We start from the raw sequence: 24,836 nt of genomic DNA, 5'->3' as shown, positions 1-24,836 counted from the left end.
TGGGTAGGAAGGATAGTCGTAACAGACAAGGTTTTTTTCTCTGGCCTAAGTATTTTTATTTATTTCATAATTATTCATGAAGATTTGGAGGTGGTACAGGCATCACAAATGAGAAAAAAATGATCAATTTTTATTGGAAATAAGCTATTTTTTGGAAACGCTTGACTATTTAGTACAGCCATCTGGTTATTACTTGAAAAGAACTTGCTGTCAAATTTAGAAATGTTGTACTACATCAACTCCTTAGCAGATTGTTGACACTCTATAATATAACAAGAGGCTCTCAGGAGCCTGAATCACTCACCTGGTTGAATTTTGCATTTCAAGGGCAATAAATTAAACTAGAAGTTGTCCAACAATTTTGACTCAAGAAAACTTTGATAGGACTTATCATAAGAATCATTTCAGTAAATGAAAGTCTAAATCTATCATAGTTTTCAAGACATTGGCTGAAAACTGTAAAAAAACTGTTATTTTCCCCTGTCAAGGACAATAACTCTTATAAGAAGGCGTCTGACAAATTTTATGCCTGAAGACTTTTGTTGTCTTAAAAATAAGGATCATATCAGCTATAGATAGATTTGGCTAAACCTAATGGTTTTGGAGATATAAGCGAAAAACTACTGTCTGACCCCTACGTTCTATTTTTAGTAATAGTGGCCATGTTTTTCGATACCCCAAGAAACATTCATACCAATTTTGGTTCCAATTGGTCATGCAGTTTCAGATAAGAAGAGTTTTGAAAAATTGTGCCAATTGATGGCAATAGCTCACATGGCCTTCGGCCAGGTGAGCTAACAAGAAATTTTTTGTAATAAATCATAAAAACAACCATGATTCATCTGTATTATATCTATAAACACAAACAAAAGTTAACCTTTGCTCACAAGATAAATCCAGAACTATGTACTGCTCATTAGGGTCAGTTTTTTAATCATGATTATTAAAATCTAAACCTTGTTTGAACATAACACAAACAACAGCACATCTACTATTACAGTGCCTAAAAAAGCATTTGCTACCCAATTCATCTTCCCAAAAATTTTGAACATCTTCACTACTGCGAGTTTCTTGAAAACAGACAATAGATTCTCCCTTTTCTTTAACCCAAATAAAACATCAAATCTCTTTTAACTCTCACATGGCTTAATGGATTAAAACAAAAATTTGACCACAGATAGATTTCATCCTGCTGAACACTTTTACCCCTACCTTAAAATTTGGCTAAACCTAATGATAGCATATACTGCTGAAAAGAAAAAGACAAATTACAGAACCTTAGTGAGTGCACTCACATACCCTACACATCCCCATGTGGGATAGTCAAGTAAATTAGTGTGTAAGAGAAATACATGTAGAGCGATCCCGATAAAAAAAGGAATGTGTGTTTTTTAGGCTTTAGACCTTTATCTTCTAACTAAATTCTGTTACTCAGAATGGTAGTTTCAAACTCCAGACTGTGATTTCTTTGAGTTTTAGTTAATCCACTCAATGTTGATGTTAGTTAATGTCATAATCTGCAAGCGTTTAGAAAAAAGTCTGGAAAACTGTTATTTCTGTGAATTTTGCTAAGTTCAAGGCCCGTAATTTTGGTAAAAATCATCAGAGCTGAACAAAACGTAAACATGACCTGTAACTTATCATGGTGAATTTATATACCAAAAATCATGTCAATATCTGAAAGCATTTAGAAAAAAAGTCTGGGAAACTGTTATTTTTGTAAATTTTGCTAAGTTCAAGGCCCATAATTTCGGTAAAAATGAAAGAAGCGGAACAAAGTTAAACTTGGTCTGTAACTTATCATGGTGAACTTATAAACAAAAAATAATTTAAATATCTGCGAGCGTTTAGAAAAAAGTCTAGAAAACTGATGATGGACTGACAGACGGACGGGTCAAAAACCCTTTGCAACTTTGTTGCGTGGGGTATAAAAATGCTATTCTCAGTCTATTATTGATAAATTTTGCATATACTTACATGTATTATATACAACATGTAAAAATAATTTAATGGTGGAAGAATGTGGAGGTTAAAAAAAACAACAAAAATTGTCATACTTTCTAAGAATTTCCTTGCTTCTCAACAAAAACTAATTATCATGATGTCATAATTACATTAAAGCATCAAGAAAACTAAATTTTAAAGAAATGATGCTACAATATCACTTGTTCATAATAAGCCAAAATTTTGGTAAACAACAAATCATATACTTTATGGCACTTTGAAACAAACTCTATACAGTTCCAGACACAAAAACACAATTTTTTTCTAATGCTGCAAGGGTTAAATTTTTCGTAGATTGTACTTGTAGATTGACTGGTCTACCTCATCCCAAATATTTTCAAAAATTATTTGAATTTTTGCACAGGGATATTAACAGTTTATTTCTTTATAACACACCCAACATTTAAGAAGGGTGGTACAATGTATTTAGTGATAAGTCCATTCATCCATTAACTGCTAGATGAATTTTTATGATACTCTCGGGGAAAAACAGGTAATGCCAATGTGCACAGCTATTTGAACTTGGGATTCAATTTAGCATAACATGGACATAACTCAGTTAGATGGTAGGGCTACCCATTATGCAATCCTCCTTGACTACATGATAGAATAGAATTATCTTTTGAAGAATGGTTATTTGATTATTAGAGAAGAAAGTTGAAAAGGGAAATGTGTCAGAGAGATAATAATCCAACCAAGCTATTTAAAAAAAAAAAAAACAGCCTAAGGCAGAAGACCATCCAATGATCTTTAATGAATAGTGTGACAATTCCCACACGTAGTCCACCTTCAACTTGCCACTGAAACAACATATATAGGTACAAAGCCATCATACATGTACTACACCATACATACATGTATAATAACTTGACTTCAAAATCACACAAAATTAACAAAGACTTTATGTTTCTGACTTGGTGGGTTGATTTAGTTTGATGGGGCACCAACCCCCTTTCCATAACTTTAGCAAATGAAGACAACAAACACACATTAACACAAGAAAACTTAACTCAAGAGGTCCATACAAATTAAAGTCCTTGATAGAATCACCTTAGAATGAAGAAGGAAAGCAAATGATGAATATCTAGTAGGTATTTAAGTAAATGTCTCATGTGGCAGATCATGCACAGACAAAATTGCTAATCTGAACAGTCCATATTAATATGCTTACACAGGGACAGCAAATTTGTCTGTTTTTTTTTCAGTAATGGAAAAACCTTAATAACATTACCTAGAGATATTCAATGAAAATTACATCCTTGACTTTGCAGATGATGTGAGCATTCAATGTAATCAACAGAAAACTATGTATGATGCAGCAAAATTATCTGGCATTAAAATGAATACTTAATTTGAAATTGAACAAAACAATCTCTAAAGACTACATTGTAAATGCTCAGAATATATCTCATTTTGGTTTTGCTGAAATATCTATAAAATTGTCAAGGCATTGTCAGTATGAGCCATAAAATTGATGAACAAAGTTTAATTAATGGGGCAATAAACTAAGACTGTTTTGGTGGAGTAACAATATTAGCCTTTAAATAAAACTACCAGTGTTCTAGGATTCCTGTTTCCTGTCACCAAAATCTTGGATCAGAGACCTGGAAACAAACCAAAACAAAAAAACTAAAAATGATCTTCAGGCTTAAACAAACTTTTTAAACTAATGATTATCAAAGTTTAAAAAGAAAGCATTAGCCTTTCATTGTGAAAAAAATCTATTTCTAAATTCCAGTAAGATCACATTAAGACCATGGACTGGAATCTGCAAGAAAAAGAAACAGCCATCAACCACTAGGAAAATGACTCTAAAGGCTGAGCTACATTTGTAAATACATGCCAACTTAAATGGGGTGAAGCTGAAAAGAAGAGAAAGGTGGAGAAATGCTGCATAACCCCCTATTCCAGGTTCACTTACCTTAAATAACCACTGAGAATCTTTTCTGTTGACCTCTTTAATAACCCCAGCTGCTATAAGACAGGTACAGTATTGTGAACCAATAACACTAAGGTCATGTCGGGTCAACATCATCCTTAAGTAGTGATTATCATCAATTGAAGATGTCAGCCATTGTAGCAACATTCTTCCTTTAAAGAATATTTATCAGTCAATAAAATAAACTTAGCATGTATTTTTTTTATATAACAATCTATGCAACCTAATAGAATCAGAAGTACAAGTAATTTTTGTTCTTATGTTACTAATTAAACAGTCTCTGCCTTTAGCTACTAGCCCTTTGCCAAAGTAAAGTCTAGTAAAAATTGATTCAAGCTAGTGGATAGTCACTGAAAATTTGCTTACTTAAATAACGGAATGTTATTGAAATTTATGATTCATGCTTGTAGCTCAAAAAGTTTTTATCACAGACTTATTACAAATAAAGGACTAAATTTTATCACAATCCACTGAGAAATGTTGGCATTAGAGCACTCAAAATAAAACAAGTTTTGAAGAAATTTCAATTTCCAAGGGAGATAACTCTAACAGTTATTATTAAAACTCATTTCATAGATTTGGGGTAGGAATCTTCAGTAATTTTTTTTCCAAATGGAAAATGTAAGCATGAGACTGCAACAAAAGAAATTTGGAGGAAATTTTCAATTTCCTCAGGTGATACATGTACATTTATCAATAAAAGCTGGACATAGCTGAGTTTTAACTTGTCTAAAAGATTCATATTAGGAATGTTTGGTATAAATTTTATTTGAATCTGCTGAGAAAAGTAGGTGTGATAGCCCTTGCATGGTGTGATTACAGTTACACAGACATACAGTCTCCTATCTCTTTTACGTCTCTGTGTTATAATATATTGAGGAAAGGAACAAAACAAAAAGTCAAATTATACAGCTGAACATAGAACTAACCTTCAAATACTTCCATGTGACTGAAGTCAAGTTTTCCAGGAACTGATGTAGGCCATTTGACAGAATCTTCCAAGTTCATATATGGACTGTATTCCTGACTTGACACATCCTCATTAGACTGTGTGTCATGTCTTTTACCTTCTACTTTAAGATTTGCTACAGCACTACCAACCAACTTAGTTTCTGAAAATGTTTTACACGGTTTAGAATTGTTTGACGTTCTAATCTGTGTTGCTGTTTCTTGAAGATTATCAGCTTCAATGAAAGCATTTTCGCTGCTTCTTGATTTGCCTGTTTCTGGGTAGACTTTAGGAGTTGACGGAGAGGGCCTTGTTACCACCTTGGTACAAGGTACAACTATATTGTCTAAATCAGTCTCCATATCAGCACCAGATGGGTTTCTTATTCTTTTATGATGGTCATCTTGCTTTGGAGGATAGTTCTCACTATTTATCTCACCTTCAGTATTTTTGAAAAGTTTCCTAAGTTTCTCTTCATCTCTTTGTTTCATTGCTTGATCAAGATCAGTGACCACAGGGGTTCTCTTTAATGCTGAATCACTGAGATCTAATGACCTACTAAATTTAGGTGTAGTATCAGTGTCTTGTTTTTCATAAGAAGCTTCAACTAGGGATTTAGAAGCTGGAGTACGCATAAGCTTAGGTAAATTTGATATGTTTTGTGTAGATTCTATTTCCTTACCATTAGATGGTACATCAACTGGAGAATGGTTTCGTGTAGCTACATTTGATATGTTTTGATCTTTTGATATGTGAGGGTATAATGTTGGGTCAAGTTTGGATGCTCTATTGTCAGGGTTATGAATATTAGGATCTATAGGTTGATTCATTGTCTCATCAGATTTAAATATCAGAGTAATATCCCTGGTTTCAACATTAGTGTCTGGCTGACTGACTATTGATGAATCACAGTTTCTGCTGGTTCTTTGATTGTCCTGATTTGATACAAAATTCTCATCAGATCCTGTCACAGTCAGATTCTTGTCCCTCATATTTTGAGTATTTCCATCATTTGCATTTTGTATAACATTATTATTTGATTCTTCACTTTTGGACGATGTATCTGAGGCCAGCCTAACACTCCTAGACCTTAGCAGTTTATATGTAGACTCAAGTTTAGCAATCAGAGGACTTCCAATCACAGGTGTCTCTGTCGCTTCCGTAGTAAGAAGACTTAGTTGTTTGTCATCACAACTTTTATTATTGTAAGCTAAATTACGGGATATTTTAGGTCTTTGCCCACGTTCTAAACTCTGAACACGTCTCAGCCTGATACACTCTGCAGCACTGCGACTGGAAGACAATCTCTGAGATGGTAATTGTGAATTATCAGTTACAGAATCAGCAACACTAGGTTTGTTTAATGATTTTGACAAATCAATTTCCCCACTTGCTGATGTTTTTCCTCTGATAGTTCTCTCAACAGATTTCGCTCTGACTCCAGTAAATGGACTTTGATTAAGCCTAGTAGAAGTTCCAGTTTCTGATGTCTGTGTATTAGAATCACCTTGATTAAGTAAACTTCGTCTACTTTGAGCCTTCAAAGTATCTGTACCACTCGCCATTATTTCAGATGGCAAATTTTCAGGATCTTTTTCTCTGGTAATAAAACGTCTTCTCCTACGCTCAGGTTTTAGCTCACCTGCTTGTAGAGAATTTTTGTTTTGCGATTGATCTGATGGTCTAGTTCTTGATGTCTCAATCAATCTTTCATGTTTTGACTCATCAGTGGGTTGTCCTTCAATTTCCATAGAACGACCATTTGGATTTGTCCGCACACCAATTAGTGGTGGATTTGTTCTACAGGGGTCTGACCTGAGAACAACATCAGGAACTCTTTCATTTTTCTTTTTATCCTTTTCAAGTGAAGTATGTGGTGTTTGATTGAGTTTTCTTTGTATTCTTTGTTTGAAACTTTTCTTTTCATTAGATGAGACACTGTCATCAGAGGAATATTCAGAAGATACTACCCCTGCAGATTCTTGTGGTTGTAAACGCCTGTGAGTCATTTGGAATACATTCTCACGATTGCTTCTTACTATATTTCCTTGATTTTCCCCAATATGGAAAGACTGTAAAGTGGATGTTACATCTTCTACATCATTTGAGCCTACTTCTTCCATTTTTGTTTTTGTTTTTTTTATTAAATCATTTTAGTGTTCTTCCAAGATGCTCTTTTGTTGACTCTATAATAATAATGGAATAAGAAAAAAAAATTAATATGACACTTGTATATTTTTTAAAAGTAAAACAAAAAACCATGAGTCGTTACATTATCAATGTTAGCACTTCAAGCCAATAGCGCTTTAAGCCAATCTTTTCCTTGAAACTTGAAAAAAGTCTGGGACTTTACTCCCTTTAAAGTAAAATTATACTCATACATCACTGGACAGCCTAAAACTCCTAATAGCTCTTAAAGTTTTGTCAAATTATAAAGAAAAATAAACCCTGGTTGATCTAAAACTGTAAAAGGCATAATTATATTTAGAAATATCTATATAATTAACATCGTCCTTTTACATGTTACACCTGCCTCATTTTACAAAAGTCTGCATGTCCATTAACCTGCATTTGTAGCTATTTTTAAAGTTCCAGATTGGCTATTGTGTAGTTTCCACAAAATGTGGATACCTCATATCTCAGAGTTTACTTTCATAGTAGACTATTCAACATATCCATCAGGCGCGTAGCTGAGGCCAAATTGAAGTGTAGGCAAAATTATGGCAGGGGGCCTCTCTTGGATGTATTTTATCTCAAAAAAAAAAAAAAAAAAAAAATTGGCAAAATTAAGTGCAGGCAAAAGCTTCTTTGCCTAACGGCAGCTATGCGCCTGTCCATTCTTGTCATACTACTAAAATTCTTGTGTAACAGTACACAATAAATTTCAAATTACTGGTCAACTTCTCCTAAAATATCAAACTATCCGATTTTTTTTTTATAACATTGGATCATGATTTATTATTACTGATGGACACAATTAAAAATTTATCCATTAAAAAAATGCACTCATAGCCAATAAAATTAATTATTTTGGAAAACGGATATCACTGTCTTACACTAAATAAGGATCGCATATTCAGCTTCATGGTTTAAATGTTAGGCAACATAAACTTTGCCATTAAAAGGATGGACACAGAACTATTCGACAGTTCTATAACTGTGCATTTTATCAAAAATTAGATGGTCAATTGTACTGTTACTGTAATCTCCACATATAATTTTTCGCAGTGGCAATGTGGTAATATTGGCTGTTCCTATTTTAATCTGATTTGTTGGACATCCATGGAAGTAAAATACATGTTTTCTTTTATCTCCTATTTTTCAGGACCGATAGCCACATGTCTGGTCCTGTTTTATATACATGTGTGACGATTCCCTCCCTTCAACAAAAAATTAGACCTACAATGTACATTTGAATTAATTGTTCATTCAGTACTGCATGTAGGACTAATTTTAATTACTGGTGTCATATGATATTTTTGACCCCCTCGAAATACTGACCCTGGGGCAGTGAAAGAAATTAGCAGTAGATCTACGGACCGAATCTATATAAAATCAAGCAAGTCTATGATGAAATTGGCTCAATTTCCTTTGATATCTACAGTGTGGTCTACATAGAATTATGATGGGTCTATCTTAATTTCAACATAAACCCCTACAGGGGGATTATTTTATCACAGAAAGGGGGTAAATATATCACAGCAAGGGGTTAAATTATCATAACAAGGGGGTTAATTTATCGCATCAGGGGGTTAAAATATTGCAGCAGTAGGGTTAATTTATTGCACCAGGGGGGTTAAGATATCTAAGTATTGGTATATCCATTGGGCAATTTTTATTTGCACTTTCATTTTTTTAATACAGTTTCTATGAGGCTTACTGAAGGACTTCCATTAAAAAATATTTGTGATCTGCTATATATCTTGAAATATTTTGGTTATAGTGTAAAAATTCTGGCGGGAAATTTTCCCTTATGTAGTAGAACATTACCAAATCTTAAGTTTTAATATCTCAAGTGAACTACTTGTATTTGCACTTATATTTCCTAAGACAATTTCTATGGGCTAACGGATTTCCAATAAAAAATATTTGGGATCAAGGAATCACTAATTATAAGCCTCTGCCTGGTTTTTAGGCAGACCTGTACTTAAATATTGCTTTTATGAAGTTCTTAACTAGCTTTTTAGAACATAATTGACAAGGATAAGAGAAATAACCCTGCAATATTAAGGTAGTTATTTGGAAACTTGTAGTTTAATATCATAGAAATCTATCAATTTTTATACAAGACATTAGGAACACCAGGAAAATGCTCATTGCAGGCCCATTTTTGTTTTCTATTTCAAATGGTTCAAGTCGTGACTCTAGCATCAACCATAGCCGTCTTTTTGTGGTATGAATCCTTTTGTACAATTTCATAGGCATCCACACATTTTTACAGAACTTTGAACTTGGTCTGAAGTCATCGTTAGGACACCAGAAAAAAAAACTGTTCTAGACCCTTTCTGGCCCCTAACTACTAAATTGGTCAAATCACAATCCTCAGAATCAATCCCAGCTTTACTGTTGTGGTATGACATATTTTGGTACTGATTCATTGCGAACTATTCACTTATACCCAAGTTAACTGTCTCAATACAAAATGCAAACAGATATTAGAAATAAAACATGTATAGAAAGCTGAAAAAAAAATCTTCGACCCCTTACTGAGAAGTTGACATTTTTAGCTTACCTGGCCTAAAAGGCCATGATAGCTATTGCCATCACTTGGCATCCATTGTCCTTGTCTGTTGTTATGTCATAAACAAATTTTTATTTTTTAACTTAATACACTACACTTCCACAAAATCTCATAAAACAAAAAAATTCACATATCTTATGAAATGGTCATTTAATAAATCGGGATGTGAATATATTTGTTCCAATACTTTTAGATCATTTTTTAGTAACAAAAAACATGAACACTACCGCTTTTGATATACTTACAGTACTCGAATTCCTTTTAGACAATATTTTAGTATGCTATGGCGAAACTGTTTATTTTCAAGTTTTTGGAATTCCCATGGGGACCAATTGTGCACCACTTATTCGACATAGGTCCATCCCATCATGCAGAACTACTCCCAACTAGACTTGAGCTAAACCCAGCTGTTTTTTAGTTATTTTACCATTTAGTACCTTGGCCATGTTTTTCGCAAGATCAAAACCTACACACACACAGATTGTTAAAGATGTTGTACAGAAAATTCATGCTAAGTATTACTTCAATCCATCCAGTAGTTTCATAAGATTTTCAAAAGTTGGAAATGTAAAATTTGGGGAAAAAATTCTTTTCAGGACCCATGACTCAAACATCAATCGATAGATCTTTCTGATAATATTGCTCCATCCCATCATACTGAACAATTTTATTCACTGCCAGATTTTAGCTAAACCCAACTGTTTTTGAGTTATTTGCAAAAATCCTTTGAGGTGAGCTGAACAGTTGATTGATTTTTTGGGGCATGGTCCCTTTGGCCCCTCAAAATTCATAAAAATTTAAGAGATATCTGATATCTGAATTTTCAAGAGAAATATATTAAATTTTCTTTGAAATCTGACCAAAATTTTTTTAAATGGTTGTTTTTTGGGTGTATCATAATACCACTGTTAATTCAGTTATATCAACAAAAAATACAGGCAAATAATTTTGGCAGAGTCTATTAAAGCTGCATTAGCTGCCAAATTTGTTGTTTTGATTCTACTGAATTTTGCTGATAAAATGAAATAAGTTTGTAGTAATGCAATTGAAGCAATAAATGTCAATAATACCTACAGAATATTGTAAAAACAACATTTTTTCAATCAAAGAAGATTGGTAGCTCAGATCTAATTATTTTTCGCCTTTACTTCCGAAGATTGCCGACAGGACATTAACCCCGGTTAAAAATATTTTAACCTTGGTGAAAAAACAAAAACAATAACAGATACACAGGTAAGCACGTGTCTTGTTTACATTACATTTCATCATTTCTTGATTAGTTTTCAAATAAATAATGGCAGTTACTGACCATATTAGTGCCACATTATATCACAATATGTAAATTTCAAAAAGATACTGCTTTTGATACGGCTTGAGTCTGACGGTCTTCCTTGTCATTGAGTAACCATGCTCGCTTTGCAATCAGATTTATTTTTTTTTAAAAGTGACCCTTACAGCACATGCATGGATTAAGGTCACCAGAAGTCACATGCAACCCAATTTATCTAGGTCGATTTTTTGTCTTGCAAGACAATAAATATATAGACACCTTTTTCATGCATTTAACACACTTTATTTTTGGATATCGAATGAAATTATATAAAAGAAGTGTAATTTAGTAAAATTAAGGCATATTTCAACAGAATTTTTTTTACGAAAATGACAGCTAATGCAGCTTTAAGGTCAATTTTAGACTACAGGTGTCAAGCATTTAATTCTGCCCTTCCTTGTCAATTTTAGACTACGGGTGTCAAGCATTTAATTCTGCCCTTCCTTGTCAATTTTAGACTACGGGTGTCAAGCATTTAATTCTGCCCTTCCTTCCAAATGTTAAAGAAAAACTAGACAGCATTCAATCTAGGGGACTTAAAATTGTTCTAGGGGCGATCAAATCAACGCCTTTAGAAAAAGTTCTAGCAGAAGCAGGTGAATTCCCTATACAGCTCAGACGAGATCAATTGAGTCTTAAATATTATGCTAGATGTAAACAAAATTCTTCAAATCCTGCCAATAAGTTAACCAAACAATGCTCAGAATATACTAAAAGACATTCACATAAGTGGAAAAAAAATGACTGCTCATATGGTTTCAGAGTACGTCAATTTCTCTCAGAGAATGATTTAGACTCAATAGATATCGTCCAAAACAAACAACCAAAACATGCCCCCTGGATAATTGGTATGGCTAACACATCCGAATGTACATGTATTAAAAAACAGATGGACAAAAAAGACAATCCGCATTTGATTAAATCAGCTGTTATGCAAATTATAGATGAAAAATATACATGTAAAAACTTTTTTAAAAATATATACAGATGGCTCAAAGGCTCCTGCTTCTGGTAAAACATAAAAAAAAATAAATAAATCTAGCAGACCAGACTTGTTAAATTATATTCAACTATACGCAAAATTTCTAAAACAGAAAAATATAAGTATAATTATAGAATGGATTCTGGCACATGTCGGTATTCTGGGTAACGAAATAAGCGACAGATTGGCAAAACAAGCTCTATCAAACCCTAGAATTGGTGTCACAATTGGGTTAAGTTCAAAAAAATTTATTTCTATTATTTCCAAAATCTTTAAACAAAAATGGTAGACAAGCTGGGAAAATTCGAATCACATTTGGCATAAACAGCTAAAACCTAATGTTAATGTAAAACCAGCATTTTACAGTGGTAAAAGACATCACACAAAAACAATTACTAGACTCAGACTGGGCACAACCATGCTACCAGGTCAAACATGAAAATATGTTAAAGACATATCACCTTTATGCCAAAAATGTGGAGTTTCAGAGGACATTAAGCATGTCCTTATAGATTGTTTAGAACACCATCAAGAATGTTTGGAACTTAAAGAAAATATCCACAAATTGGGCCTCCACACTCTTTTGGAACTAAACCTTATTAACCCACACCCTATATATCAAGTGTAGTTGCACTGATTTCAGCCGAGCAGTTTCAGGTGGTCATGCGACACACTTATATGTAGGGTCAATATCTAACATAATAAAACCATAACCAACATATTCATACAGTACCATTTATCTTAAATAATACCATCTTTCATTTTTCAATAAGAAAACATAATAATATATAATTGAATTAAAATAAAATAAATCACCTGTAATGGGGTTCCACAATGCAATATACATGTATTTATACACATAGTCTCTCATTTTATTTATTTATTTTTTACTATTTTTCTTTACTTTTGTTAATCATGTACACATATGCTTATAAAACATATCTACTGCGCTGATAGCTCCAGCCATGTGTAGTATAATGTCGTGTGCATTCCTAAAAAACTCTGGTTTATACCTAGTCATAAAGCTAAACTCCCAAATAATAAAAAAAAATTTTTTTTTTTATTTTCCTTATTTTACTATCTTTTATTTTACTACTTTGGCTTATACATTATAATTGCTTTTTTGGCTATACTTAAGTCCATGTGTAAATTTTGGACTTACATTTACACTTGTTAAATTCTAAAAGTTGACCAATCTAACCAATGATAAAAAAAAAAAAAAAAAAAAAAAAATTGGTAAACCCATTCACCAGAAGCATGAGCTGGAACGGTCTCATGTGGCGTTAGTAAAACTAAGTGCTAACCTTGTGTGCTAGCATAGTAAAATCTGGGAACTACGCCCTGCTAGACAAGGCAGTCTAAATTTACATACACTTTTTGGCTCGGCATAAATTTTTCGGCATTCTGAAAAAGCATACACCTTTGGTATCTAAAACTCTAACATTATCAATTATTAAATTTGCACTTCACCTTTGGATATTCACCAAACCACACCTATTTGACTCTAAAATGCATACACTATTTGGAAAACTAAATCACACAGTTCTTCCGCCTTCTTGGCCCGACTGTTTATCCTTGGCTCTTCTCCATCCAACTTGGCATTTTCCTCCTTTACATGGTCCATTTTCAAATTTCATTTTTACTATTTACTATTTAATATCTAACATTTCAGCTATTCATAATTTATATTACCTTTTTACCATTTTTTATTTATTTATTATTTTTTTTTTTTGTAACTTATTATTTTTTCTTTTGTTAAAAATACATATTAAATAAATAGCAAAATTATTTAAAGCCCACCAAATTGGGCCGTCCGTGCGAGACCCGACAGGGTAGTCAAGGATGTTAAAAACCCCCTTAGTTGGTTAGATAAACAGATGTTGCTGACTGTAGTGTAGGTGAATCTCCACCTTAACCTTTTGATAAGTTGAAAGGCAATTTGATGATGACTTAAACAAAATATCATACAACTATCAAGAGAATAGCATGTCCATGAAAATATTTTTGTCCAAAACTACTAAATGTCCTTTTTAGTTTTTTTTTTTTAAATATTATATGCAGTACTTTAAGTGTTAGAAGTCTGCTACAGGTGTAGCAACATGCAGTATCATTTTCTTCATTAATTTAATTTTTTTCAAAAGGTCCTTTCCTGTCATTTACCTTTTGTTTATTCAATTTTTAATGTTTTAAATTGATTTTTAATGTTTAATATTTAACTCAGCTGTGCTGTCAATATTTATTAACAAAGTAATTAAAAAAAGTACATGTAAGTGCGTGGTATTCATTCCACCTTCTGGATGCCTCTCATCAAAGGCAGCATTGTAATGTCATACAATCTGTGCAAGTCAAAATGTCATACAGCAAGGCTCGGCAAAACATTTTTGAATAAAAATGTTTGACACTTTCTTAGAGAAAACTTAAGCAGTTGAAGCCAAAGGGTTAAGGGAACTTGACAAATATGTGGTTTCAAAGTATTCATTTGGCCCGTAATCCAAGCACAATTAATGAAAATGCACATCATTCCATGTTCTTGATCCAGCAATACTGTGGTGCAGTGGAACCCACGATACAGTCAGAACAGAGTATACAATACACAAATTCAATAGTGTACTGTTCACTACCACTTTTACTACAGTAGTCAGAAGCTGCCTACTTGCCACTTGGTTAACTATATTTAATATAAATAATTTATCACAAACAGTACATGAGATTGAATTCCAGACAACAAGCAATTACCTAAGTTTATACAATATGAAGAACATCACACTCTTTCTCTGTGTAATGTATTCCCTGGAAACCCCTTAGTTGCTTGAAATATTTCATTGTCGGAAGTGGATTAGTCTTCGAAATGGAAGGATAAGATAAAACCCGAAGTTCATATCGGACGTACATTTACTTTTAAAACATTATTAACCATGTTAACAGGTTTTATTCACATTCTCTCAAACAAACAAAAAGAGACTAATTGCGTCTGTAAGTCTGATAATAAAATGAAAAGATTTATTCTGATTTGATTTCACAACTGTAATTACAGTAAAATATTATGATTTCTGATTTTAGGCATGTCCTCGAAAATAAACAATGACATTGCCGGTTGGTAGAAATAAAGACTGAAGGAGATTCAAAAAATCAAAAGAAGTCGAAAGATATACCTGATAATTTTTATACCTAGAATATCTTTGTATTGATGTATTTAAGTGCAAATCCATATAAAATTCAGACACTGCCAATGGTAAAGTGGTTCACGGGGTAGACGTACTCCAGCAGTGCTAGAGACACTAGGGGAGGGGGTAACTTAAGTTCAATAGGTAGGTACAGATGTACGGCCTTTATCGGTCTACATTTTATAGTTTAGTTTAACATATTTTATTTGCAAATAAACAAATTTGGATTAGACAAGAGTTATTCCAACTCACATGTTCTTCTCCATACATGGAATATAACACACAATAACTTGTTGAACATATAACGACAAGTGTAGTATAGAGAAATTGATAATTAATTTTACTTTTTACAACAGTAGGTCCAAATCACAAAAGGGAAAAAATCATAATTGGTGTAAAACGTTAATAAATAATAAAAAAATAAGAAAAATGCCAAAGGTAGTTAGATCAGTCTAAACAGAATCGACCTGAGTGCTGAATAAAATGTTGTATTGTTTTAAAGTTATCAAGTATTGTGCTACCAAATAAAATCATAGTTATTCGATCTTCGCCAGTATCCGGAAGATTGTCTATGTATAAACTGCGTTGTACTACATACAAAGGACATTCTAGAAAGAAATGGATATTATCCCCAATAGTGTCGCATATAGCAAATGGTTGAAAGATTCTTTAAGTACAGATTTTAACAAAAATGGTGATTTTTGATAAAAATTGCACTATTATTCTTTTATTTTATTTCAGAAATTTAGACTAAAGTTTTAGACATTTATTTTCTTAAATTATATTTTAGAATTATTAACATTTTATTCAATGAAATAAATCAAGTAAAAATTAGTTTCAAGGCTTTAAGATTCAATTCTTCCGCTTATTTTACTAAGCAAGGAGAAATATTTTATATTTTGATTGGTTAAAACAAGAAAGTATGATTTTAGTAAATACAGCAAAAAAGTAGTTCCAAACGTCACTTTGCATTGCACTTTGCATTGCGCTTCAGAACAATAAAGAACAAAAAAAAAATCATTTTTGTGACTTTAACATATATTTCAGGTATGCTGTATTATATTTTATATTTAAGATTATTTAGTTGTAAATATTTTAATTAAATATTAATTTGAGTATTTTTATCTGTAATGGAATGAAAATATTATTTATAATAATGTAAGTAAATAGTTTTCAAGAAAAATATGCCATATCATTCAAGCAAGTTCATTTTAGTATTCTGGCAACTTGTAAATACATGAAACTTTGTAAATAGTTTTAAAAAAGATTCTTTATTGAGCTGTCTGTTAACTTTGTTTCAATGCGAGTAAGATTGTTTTGGTACTATTATATTGTCAAAGCCACTGTCAATTTAAGTGGTACATTTAGCCTGATATGATGGTATTAGAATTATTTTGTGCAAGGGAAGTAACTGTGATCACAAATGTTGAAAAAGAACAAGTTCTCTAGTTTTTGATAGTTTATATAGAAACAGCTGGTTAGCAAGCATGAGGTTTGTTTATTTAGAAGCCAATATGGCAAGATTTCTCTTTGTGAAGTTTGTTTTGGAGTTTTTACTCTTAATTTTCATAAACGCAGGACGGTTTTCCCGCACTACGAGTTACGGCTATTAATTGTCACACTATTAATAGAATAGCGCACATAACATGCTTAAGGCATGAAAAAGTATCCGGTAATACAGACTTAGATATTCCCCTTTTCACATTTTGAAGTTATGCATTTATCAACCAAGTTCAGTGAGCTAATTTAAGAGTTATTCCCCTTTATCATTTTTCATTGTGCAAGTTGGACTTGCACCAATGACTTTTGGGTCAGTTAGCTTTTCGGGTTCATTCATATATTATAGTTCATTTGCAAGAGTTACTTAGTGACAATGTATAACATATATGCTACATGTTTGTTTAGGTATTATTCAATATTTTACATTATTGTTATATTATTCATAATTTACAATTATTATATGGTAACTGCATTGCGCTTCGGTACAATAAAGAACCAAAAAAAATGATTTTTGTGTCTTTAACATATATTTCAGCCCTTTGCCCAAAGTCTACCCAGACGTAAAGGAGGCCATGTTGGCAAGAGTCCAACCCAAGAAACCCGGAAACGAAATTCCAATATACATACAAAAATACCCCCAAAAGCAACTCTGACAATAGGCCAGCCACAGGTGCATTTCTGGTCAGCCACCAAACCCACCCCGAACAGATCAGCTTTGAGTGTACTACTCATTTGACGTAGTCTTGTATGCAAAATATTAAGCTTTCGAATTCCATCATAATAATACGAGGGTGCTTTGAACACGGGATTCTGATTTCTCAGTAATTATTTGAAATTATCTAAGGTCGGTACATGTCTCAATCGTAGGTCTAAGCTATTCCACAATCGTATAGAAGATGGAAAGAATGACTTCGAAAAAGTTCAGTCAGTACGGGTTTGAGGATAAACTTAGTTGGCCTCATTTCTCATATTATATCGATTGGTTGTGCCTATAATAGGTGTTAAACATTGTTTTAGGTATGCTGGCACCTTACTATTGTGTACTCTATGGAACAGACAGAGTTTACGTCTTCGTCGCCGATCTGCTAATGTCTCCCAACCAGTTTCAAAATATAAGATTCAATGCTGGCATATCTTGGAAGACCGGTTACAATTCTGGCAACTTCATTTTGTATTTCATCTAATTTATTTGCACATTCTGCACAAAAACATCCATCCCACAGTTCACAAGAATATTCCAGTCATGGTAAAATATAAGTATGATATATCGTATTCAAATTTGATCTGTTCAGAGTGAACTTGAGCTTTCGCAGGACACCTAACTGACTTGTTGCACGCATATGTAATCAATATGGGTTGACCACTTACAATCCGAAGACAACACTACTTCTAGATGATTGTGAGTATTAACCATCTCTACTGGTTGATCATTAAATTTAATATTGACTGGTTGTTCTGTTTTTTGGTTTGTAAATTATACAGCCTTGGTTTTGGCAGGGTTGATTTTTACTTTTTATGATTGGTAATATATGAAAAGGGTAGGTATTTTAGTTGCAATATATGCGATTGGGGATACCATTTACAAATAGGCTGTATTTTTACGCATGGTTATTGATTTGACATCAATTAAATCATCCTTTAAATTATCAAAGTAAATAAAGATTAACACCTGACTGATACGCAGGGAGAGACCCAATTAGCTCTGACATGGTAATGATGTCTTTAGATACAATGTCATTTGTTCTGATCAGCATCCTGCTGTGATATGAATGGGTTTCATAAATGCATTACATATATATGAATGGGTGTCAGTTTTCATTGTCAGAATATATGAATGGGATGGGTAACAATTTCCGGGGCCACATACCCGTACAATTTCTTAAGTTACCCCCCCTCCCCTTATGACTAGAGGTTGTCTGGCAAGCTATTTTCTGACTTGGTGCCATACTGACTTCTAGCGTCTGACATGTTAAAAGCCACCGCAAATGTGAATAAACTAAACGTGTTTTAAAATATTTTAAGCCTTTTATTTACATAAAAGAAGTTTAACCCACCGAAAATCAAGCGAAAAAAATCTACATTTTTGATAAATACCTAGTAAACATTTGTAATGACGATAGTTATCAAAGTGACAAGCCATGTTGAATTAGTTGACTAATTATACGGAATTCAATATATATTTTTTGACAAAACGAACTTAAATTGATAATGACAATTCGTTGGTTAATTTAATATATTCGTTTCGCAAATTAAAATCCTTAATTTTATTAACCAGATGTATCTATTCAAAATGCTTAAAACCTAATGTGAAGTTATTTAAACTGCTTTTCGATTTCCAGGATTGCTGGATTTTCTCATCTGGTAGGTCATTTGTTTTTCTTCAGTTCAGTCACTTTCTTCCGTGTTAGGGTAAAGAAACTGTATAAAATGTTTTAAATGGTAAATAGTGACTGAAAATGTCGAGAGTGTACACATAGAGGCCATGAGAATAATCACGGGTGGGACATGAGTAATCAAGGGAACCAATGTTATAGCGGTAATAAAAAAATGTAATCCACGGACAAAGACCAGACATGGAAAACAGACACACACAACAAAGAACATAAAGTAACTAAAATCATACATACAAAGTAACAAAAGCGAATGAGCAATTCGGACTCCACTAAAAACTGGGAGCATATACCAAGTGCACCGGTAGGGTAAGTATCCTCTGCTTTTCTAGAAACACCCGTCAAAAAAAAACTATACGCCGAGACTGGGTGGAAAAACTTGTGGATCGTAGAAAGAATCGTGAACTTACTATGATTCACAAAATGGTGCACAGACCGTCCCCGATTATCTTTGCAATTTGTTGCCAGATACGGTTCCGGACTTTCATCACAACTTTCCTCGACGACCCAATAACATGGCTGAAATTCGTACGAGAACTAATCTTCATTCGGGGCACTTCTTACCGTTCAGTCTTAAAATATGGAATAATTTGCCTCTTGACATCCGTAATACTTCGTCATTACAAACGTTCAAGAAATCTATTAAAGTTCAGAATGTAAAATGTCCGGCATTTTTTTTTACATCTGCAGTAGAATCGGTCATGTCCTCCATGCAAGGTTGCGCATGGACAGCATTGAATGCGCATTTTTTACGCGAAATCTTATAGATAACCCATACTGTACATGCGGTCAATCAGAAACGACAGCACATTATCTACTTCACTGTAATAAGTGTGCAGCCAATTGAGAAACTAATCTATTTTCCCCCTGATCTTCCTATTCCATTAACATCCAAAATCTTGCTTCATGGGTCAGATGCTCTAATTTTAGACCAAAACATACAACTTTTTACAAATGTGCAAAAGTATATAATCGACAATACAGTAAAAGATTTGTGAACACCTAAAAACAAACATTGTACCTATAATGCTTTTTAATTTTCTGTTTGTTTTTTTTTCATATATTATACTCTATATAAAAGCATATTTTTGAAAAAAAACTTGTGAGCGTGCCTAAGTACTACGTTAATTCAGTACGTCCTTGTTTTAAGGAGACGGACTTTGTATAAGCTCTGCTTGTTTCCGAATCCTTGTCATATAATTATTGTATTGATTGTATAATTATTGTAATTGTATTATTCCAAATAAAATATGTTTTAACTAAATGATAAATATTTTACTATAATTCTGCCGATTTCAAAGAATGTCGGAACGAGCGGTTTGCAACATGGCACCTAAAAGCAAGAGGTTGGTGTATGGAGGAACGGAATTCCAACCGCTTACATTGTAGGAGCAGGAGTAGACTGGTTCCTGATCGCAAAATTCAGTATGTTACATGAGAGTAAATGGCTAGTAGTTCACACTCTACACGTTGACGTACTCCCAAATATTTACAGTGTGGAATCGCTTTCCGACCCACGTGGGGCCTAGGAGTAGGCCAAAGCGTCAACACAACAGTCCAACCAGTAGTAGGACATACTCTGAGTTCTTCGGTCAAATATCCCGAAGGCTTGGCTCCGATACCTCCAACTACTAACAGATATCTACTAACAGAATCCCCGTAAGGAGTGGTCGTGCGAAGTCCGTAAGGATACTAAAGCCCGTAAAACCCCCAATCATCATCATCATCATCATCATCATCATCATCATCATCAGCAGCTCTTAGCTAATTCCTGGAACGTCACCCCAGGAAACAGGATATTCATGGTGTAGATAAACCCATCGAACAAACGTTAGTTTTTCAGTCTACATATGCTATATATATTCTTACATAACAATAATCATTTCCGTATGCAGATCTGCACTTTTGAGAGAGTTATCGAGGGAACCAGGATTCTAGCGCAAATCAAAGGACAAAGACCAGACATGGAAAACAAAAAATAATACATACAAAGTAACAAAAGTTAATGAGCAGCTGAAACTCATGCTAAAATCAACCAAATGGAGCCAAATCAAGAACAATAACTCTTGCAAAGCGCCACTTTCATGTACAATCTATATAATTTTAATCTCAAAAGCGCAACAACCACATGAACTGGTACACACTGAGATGTGTAACCTGGGTAGCATGTCCATCCGTGCCCGGTCTATCAGTTCCTGCTAATAACTATATTGTATACATTTATGTGGGCATACAATTTAGTGTCATACACCGAAACTTGTTCCGTAAAAGCCAATTTTATTCTACTCCTACAACGTAAGAGGTTGGAATTCCGTTCCTCCATACCCTTGAAATCGGCAGAATTATAGGAAACTATTTTCAATTTGAAACGTTTTATACAGTTTCTTTACCCTAACACGGGAGAAGGTGACTAAACTAAAGAAAGGCAATGACCCACCTGATCAGAAAATCCAGCAATCCCGGAAATCCTTTGTAAAATCTGTTAAAATGAACTTCATATTTGGTTTTTAGCTTTTTTAGTGTGTAGTTCGGTTGATAAAACTAAGGATTTTAAAATTTGCGAAACGAACATATCAAATTAACCAACGAATTGCCTTTACCAACTTTAAGTTCGTTTGGTCAAAAATATATTGTATTCCGTAAAATTAGTGACCTAATTCAAAATTGCTGGTAATTTTGACAAATGTCTTCATTACAAATGTTTTCTATGTATTTGACAAATATAAAGGATTTTTATCGTTCGATTTCCGGTAGGTTAAACTTCTTTTATGTAAATAAATACATAAAGTATTTTAAAACACGCCTAGCTTATTAACATTTGCGGTGGCTTTCAACATGTCAGATGCTAGAGGTTAGGATGGCACCGTCAGAAAATAGCTTGCCAGACTACCTCTAGCATTGCTGGAGTAATTTTATTCATGACTACGGTCACCACACTTTCAAGGTAGGTATCTAAATTGGAGAAACTGAAGTTTTGTATATTTATTCAGAGGTAAAGACATGGTTTACAGGCTGTTTCATTTACACAAGTATATGTGGTCACAAAACAAGTACATGTAGAGGAAAACAATAACCCTTTAATGATGAAAAAAAACTTAAATTGAATTATTACTTTTCATTTTGTAATGTAATAATCGTATGTAAAATTAAAAATTCAACTTCTAATATTAAAAATTCAATTTCTAATATTAAAAATTCAATTTCTAATATTAAAAATCAGTTTTTATTATTGAAAATCAATTTTTATTATTAAAAATTCAATATCTTATATTAAAAATTATCCAATTTTTTAATATTAAAAATGTTTTCAAGCCTCAGACTAATAACGAAATTTTAATTTTTAATATTAAAAATTCAATTTCTCTTATTGAAAAAGTATTTTCTGATATTAAAATGATTTTTTAATATTAGAAAATGAATTTTTAATATTAAAATATCGTTTTTCTAATATTAAAAACGTTAGTAGAATTTTTTATTTTAAAAAATAATTTTCTTATATTAGAAATTGATTTTTTAATATTTGAAATTGATTTTTTAATATTGAAAATTCATTTCTTTTATTAAAAATCAATTTCTAATTTTAAAAAAAATTGTTCTTAATTTTTTTTTATTTTAAAAATTAAATTTCTAATATTAAAAATGATTTTTTGATATTAGAAATTTATGTTTTTATATTAGAAAATCATTTTTAATATAAAAAATATGGCTTTTTGTCCACTTTGGCTTGCTATAACACCGCATAATGTAGTACAGCAAGGGCGGATCCAGGATTTGAGTTTAGTGGGGGGCATTAATTGAATTAAATGCCATGCACAGCCAGGCAAAAAAATAGTATGTGGTGAAACTTGTAAAAAAATTTTTTTTTACAGATTTAGTGGGGGCGTACGCCCGGCACGCCAGTCCTAGGATCCGCGCCTGGGCAGATTTCTACATAGAGAGCTATTTAAATTACTCACTATACTACATAAATTAGTATTGAAATTGGAACTGTTTTTTTCTTCGATTAGCTGTAAAGTCATTATACTCGGCGTCACATAAATAACATACTGTTAAAATTTGAATAAAAATATTTTCTACGACTTTATTGACACCAACCGTCGTTTAAATTGTCTTAAATGACTTGCTCATTCGTTTAGCCAAACAGCTTCTCAAAAACAAGTCGCTGATTAGCTTAAATCATGCGTAACAAATCCTTACGGGAAAATCCCATACTAATATCCGCCATGTTGGTTTTTACGGGACGATTTGTTTACAAACGAAGTGCGTAAGTTCCCGTCGAACTCCGGTGACAATCGTCTGCTTGATCAACTTCTCGGTATTATACGTTGTTCGCGTAAAATAAATCCGAGATATCCGAAATAACGCCGAATTGCATTCTGGGTTCTTCGGTTTTTGGACAAACCATTTAAACGTAAACAACATCTCCTAGCAACCCGATCACTGTAAACATGGCCGACTTTTTACAATGTAAATATTGCCACCTAGAATTAAAATCTGACCGGAATTTAACGATTCAATGTTTAGGGAGAAGCCGTTTGGCTAAACGAATGAGCAAGTCATTTAAGACAATTTAAACGACGGTAGGTGTCAATAAAGTCGTAGAAAATATTTTTATTCAAATTTTAACAGTATGTTATTTATGTGACGCCGACTATACATACGATCAACTTTAAACTTACGACTTTTCGTTAAATTCCTCGCCTAAGTCATACACTGTGAAGTCATATGGTAATGAAATGTACACGACCGAGAATTTCACCTTTTTTGCACTTGAAGCTTAATATTTTGACCGCCGGAGTTGAGTTAACCTAAGAAATAACATATGAAATAAGGAAAATGATCTGCAACGACTTATAAACCCCCAGTCTTCATTTTTCGCCTACGGTCGTCCCTAGTCTTCTCGGTTCTACAATCAGTGCTACTAAACTAATCTAACATGTTCCTTCATACTCGGTTTATATACATATATATGTAAGCTTTACTGTTTACTTAAATGACAGGACGCCCTACCTTTCTTTGTAGTAGGTAGTGAAATTTAGTATAGCTAATTAATTGACTTGGCTTAAGTATACCTGTTAACCTTTTCTATGCTCGAAGAGGGCGATATCCCTCTTGTCAACTTGTGTAAGGAGGAGATTTAGCTTGACGACTTTTTTTCACAGAAAAAAAAGATTTTTTTTGCTAGAAAGTACACATGTTCATGTACAAAGACAGAGATATAAAATCTATATAATTTAATCTTGTTAATCAACTAAGGGTTCTACTCAAAAGTATTTTATCTTTTGTTGATTGTATTTATATCAATTCAGTGAGCTATTTAGAACATAATTTGTGCAATATTTCTGCTGAGGGAGGTTTTGGGGGAGAAATTTGTGAAAGAGGGAGATTTGTGTCTCCCATATGGTAGACTTTTTCAAAGAGGGAGATTGACCCAAAAAGAAGGAGACTTAATAGGTATGCTTAAGAATTAATACGCAAGTGGCACATCTGATTTTGCTCCAAATGACCCTAGATTTGTCTCTGAATAACCTTTTGACGTCAGAGAAACAATGTAACTTTACTTTGTGATGTCAGTTAAAGTGATTTCAGTATCAAAACAATGGGAAAATATTTTATTTTCATCAATGGCGTCCACAAGTGTAAATATGTCTATTCTTTAGCTGCTGGTTAGTCACTAAGTGATCCAGGGTTCAATCCGCAGTGGTGGAGGTATAATTGTGCGAGTTACATATAAATCATGCTCTCATGTTACACTAGTATAGGTCTATCACATCAATAAGGCATAGCTGTTAACCTTTGGAACAGTTCATGTTAAGGATTCTCCCCCATCGATTTTT

General features: G+C 33.0%; 1 protein-coding gene across 1 annotated transcript in view; it reads right to left on the bottom strand.

The window, feature by feature from the left end:
- LOC148623534 (uncharacterized) overlaps nt 1-14,806 on the bottom strand; it is a 56,294-nt gene extending 41,488 nt beyond the window's left edge. The window contains exons 1-3 of the mRNA XM_088565402.1: nt 14,682-14,806; nt 4,873-7,078; nt 3,926-4,095 (exon numbers count right to left, since the gene is read on the bottom strand). Of these exons, the coding sequence (XP_088421528.1) occupies nt 3,926-4,095; nt 4,873-7,015 (2,313 nt within the window). The 5' untranslated portion in view covers nt 7,016-7,078; nt 14,682-14,806. The remainder of the gene's footprint in view (nt 1-3,925; nt 4,096-4,872; nt 7,079-14,681) is intronic.
- Between the last annotated feature and the right edge of the window lie 10,030 nt (nt 14,807-24,836).

Source organism: Perna viridis, chromosome 2, assembly GCF_037379345.1.
Source record: "Perna viridis isolate PV_CMFRI_1.1 ecotype Kerala chromosome 2, ASM3737934v1, whole genome shotgun sequence".
In the NCBI taxonomy this organism is placed as follows: Eukaryota; Metazoa; Mollusca; class Bivalvia; order Mytilida; family Mytilidae; genus Perna; species Perna viridis.
This window is presented reverse-complemented; position numbering and strand designations above follow the sequence as displayed.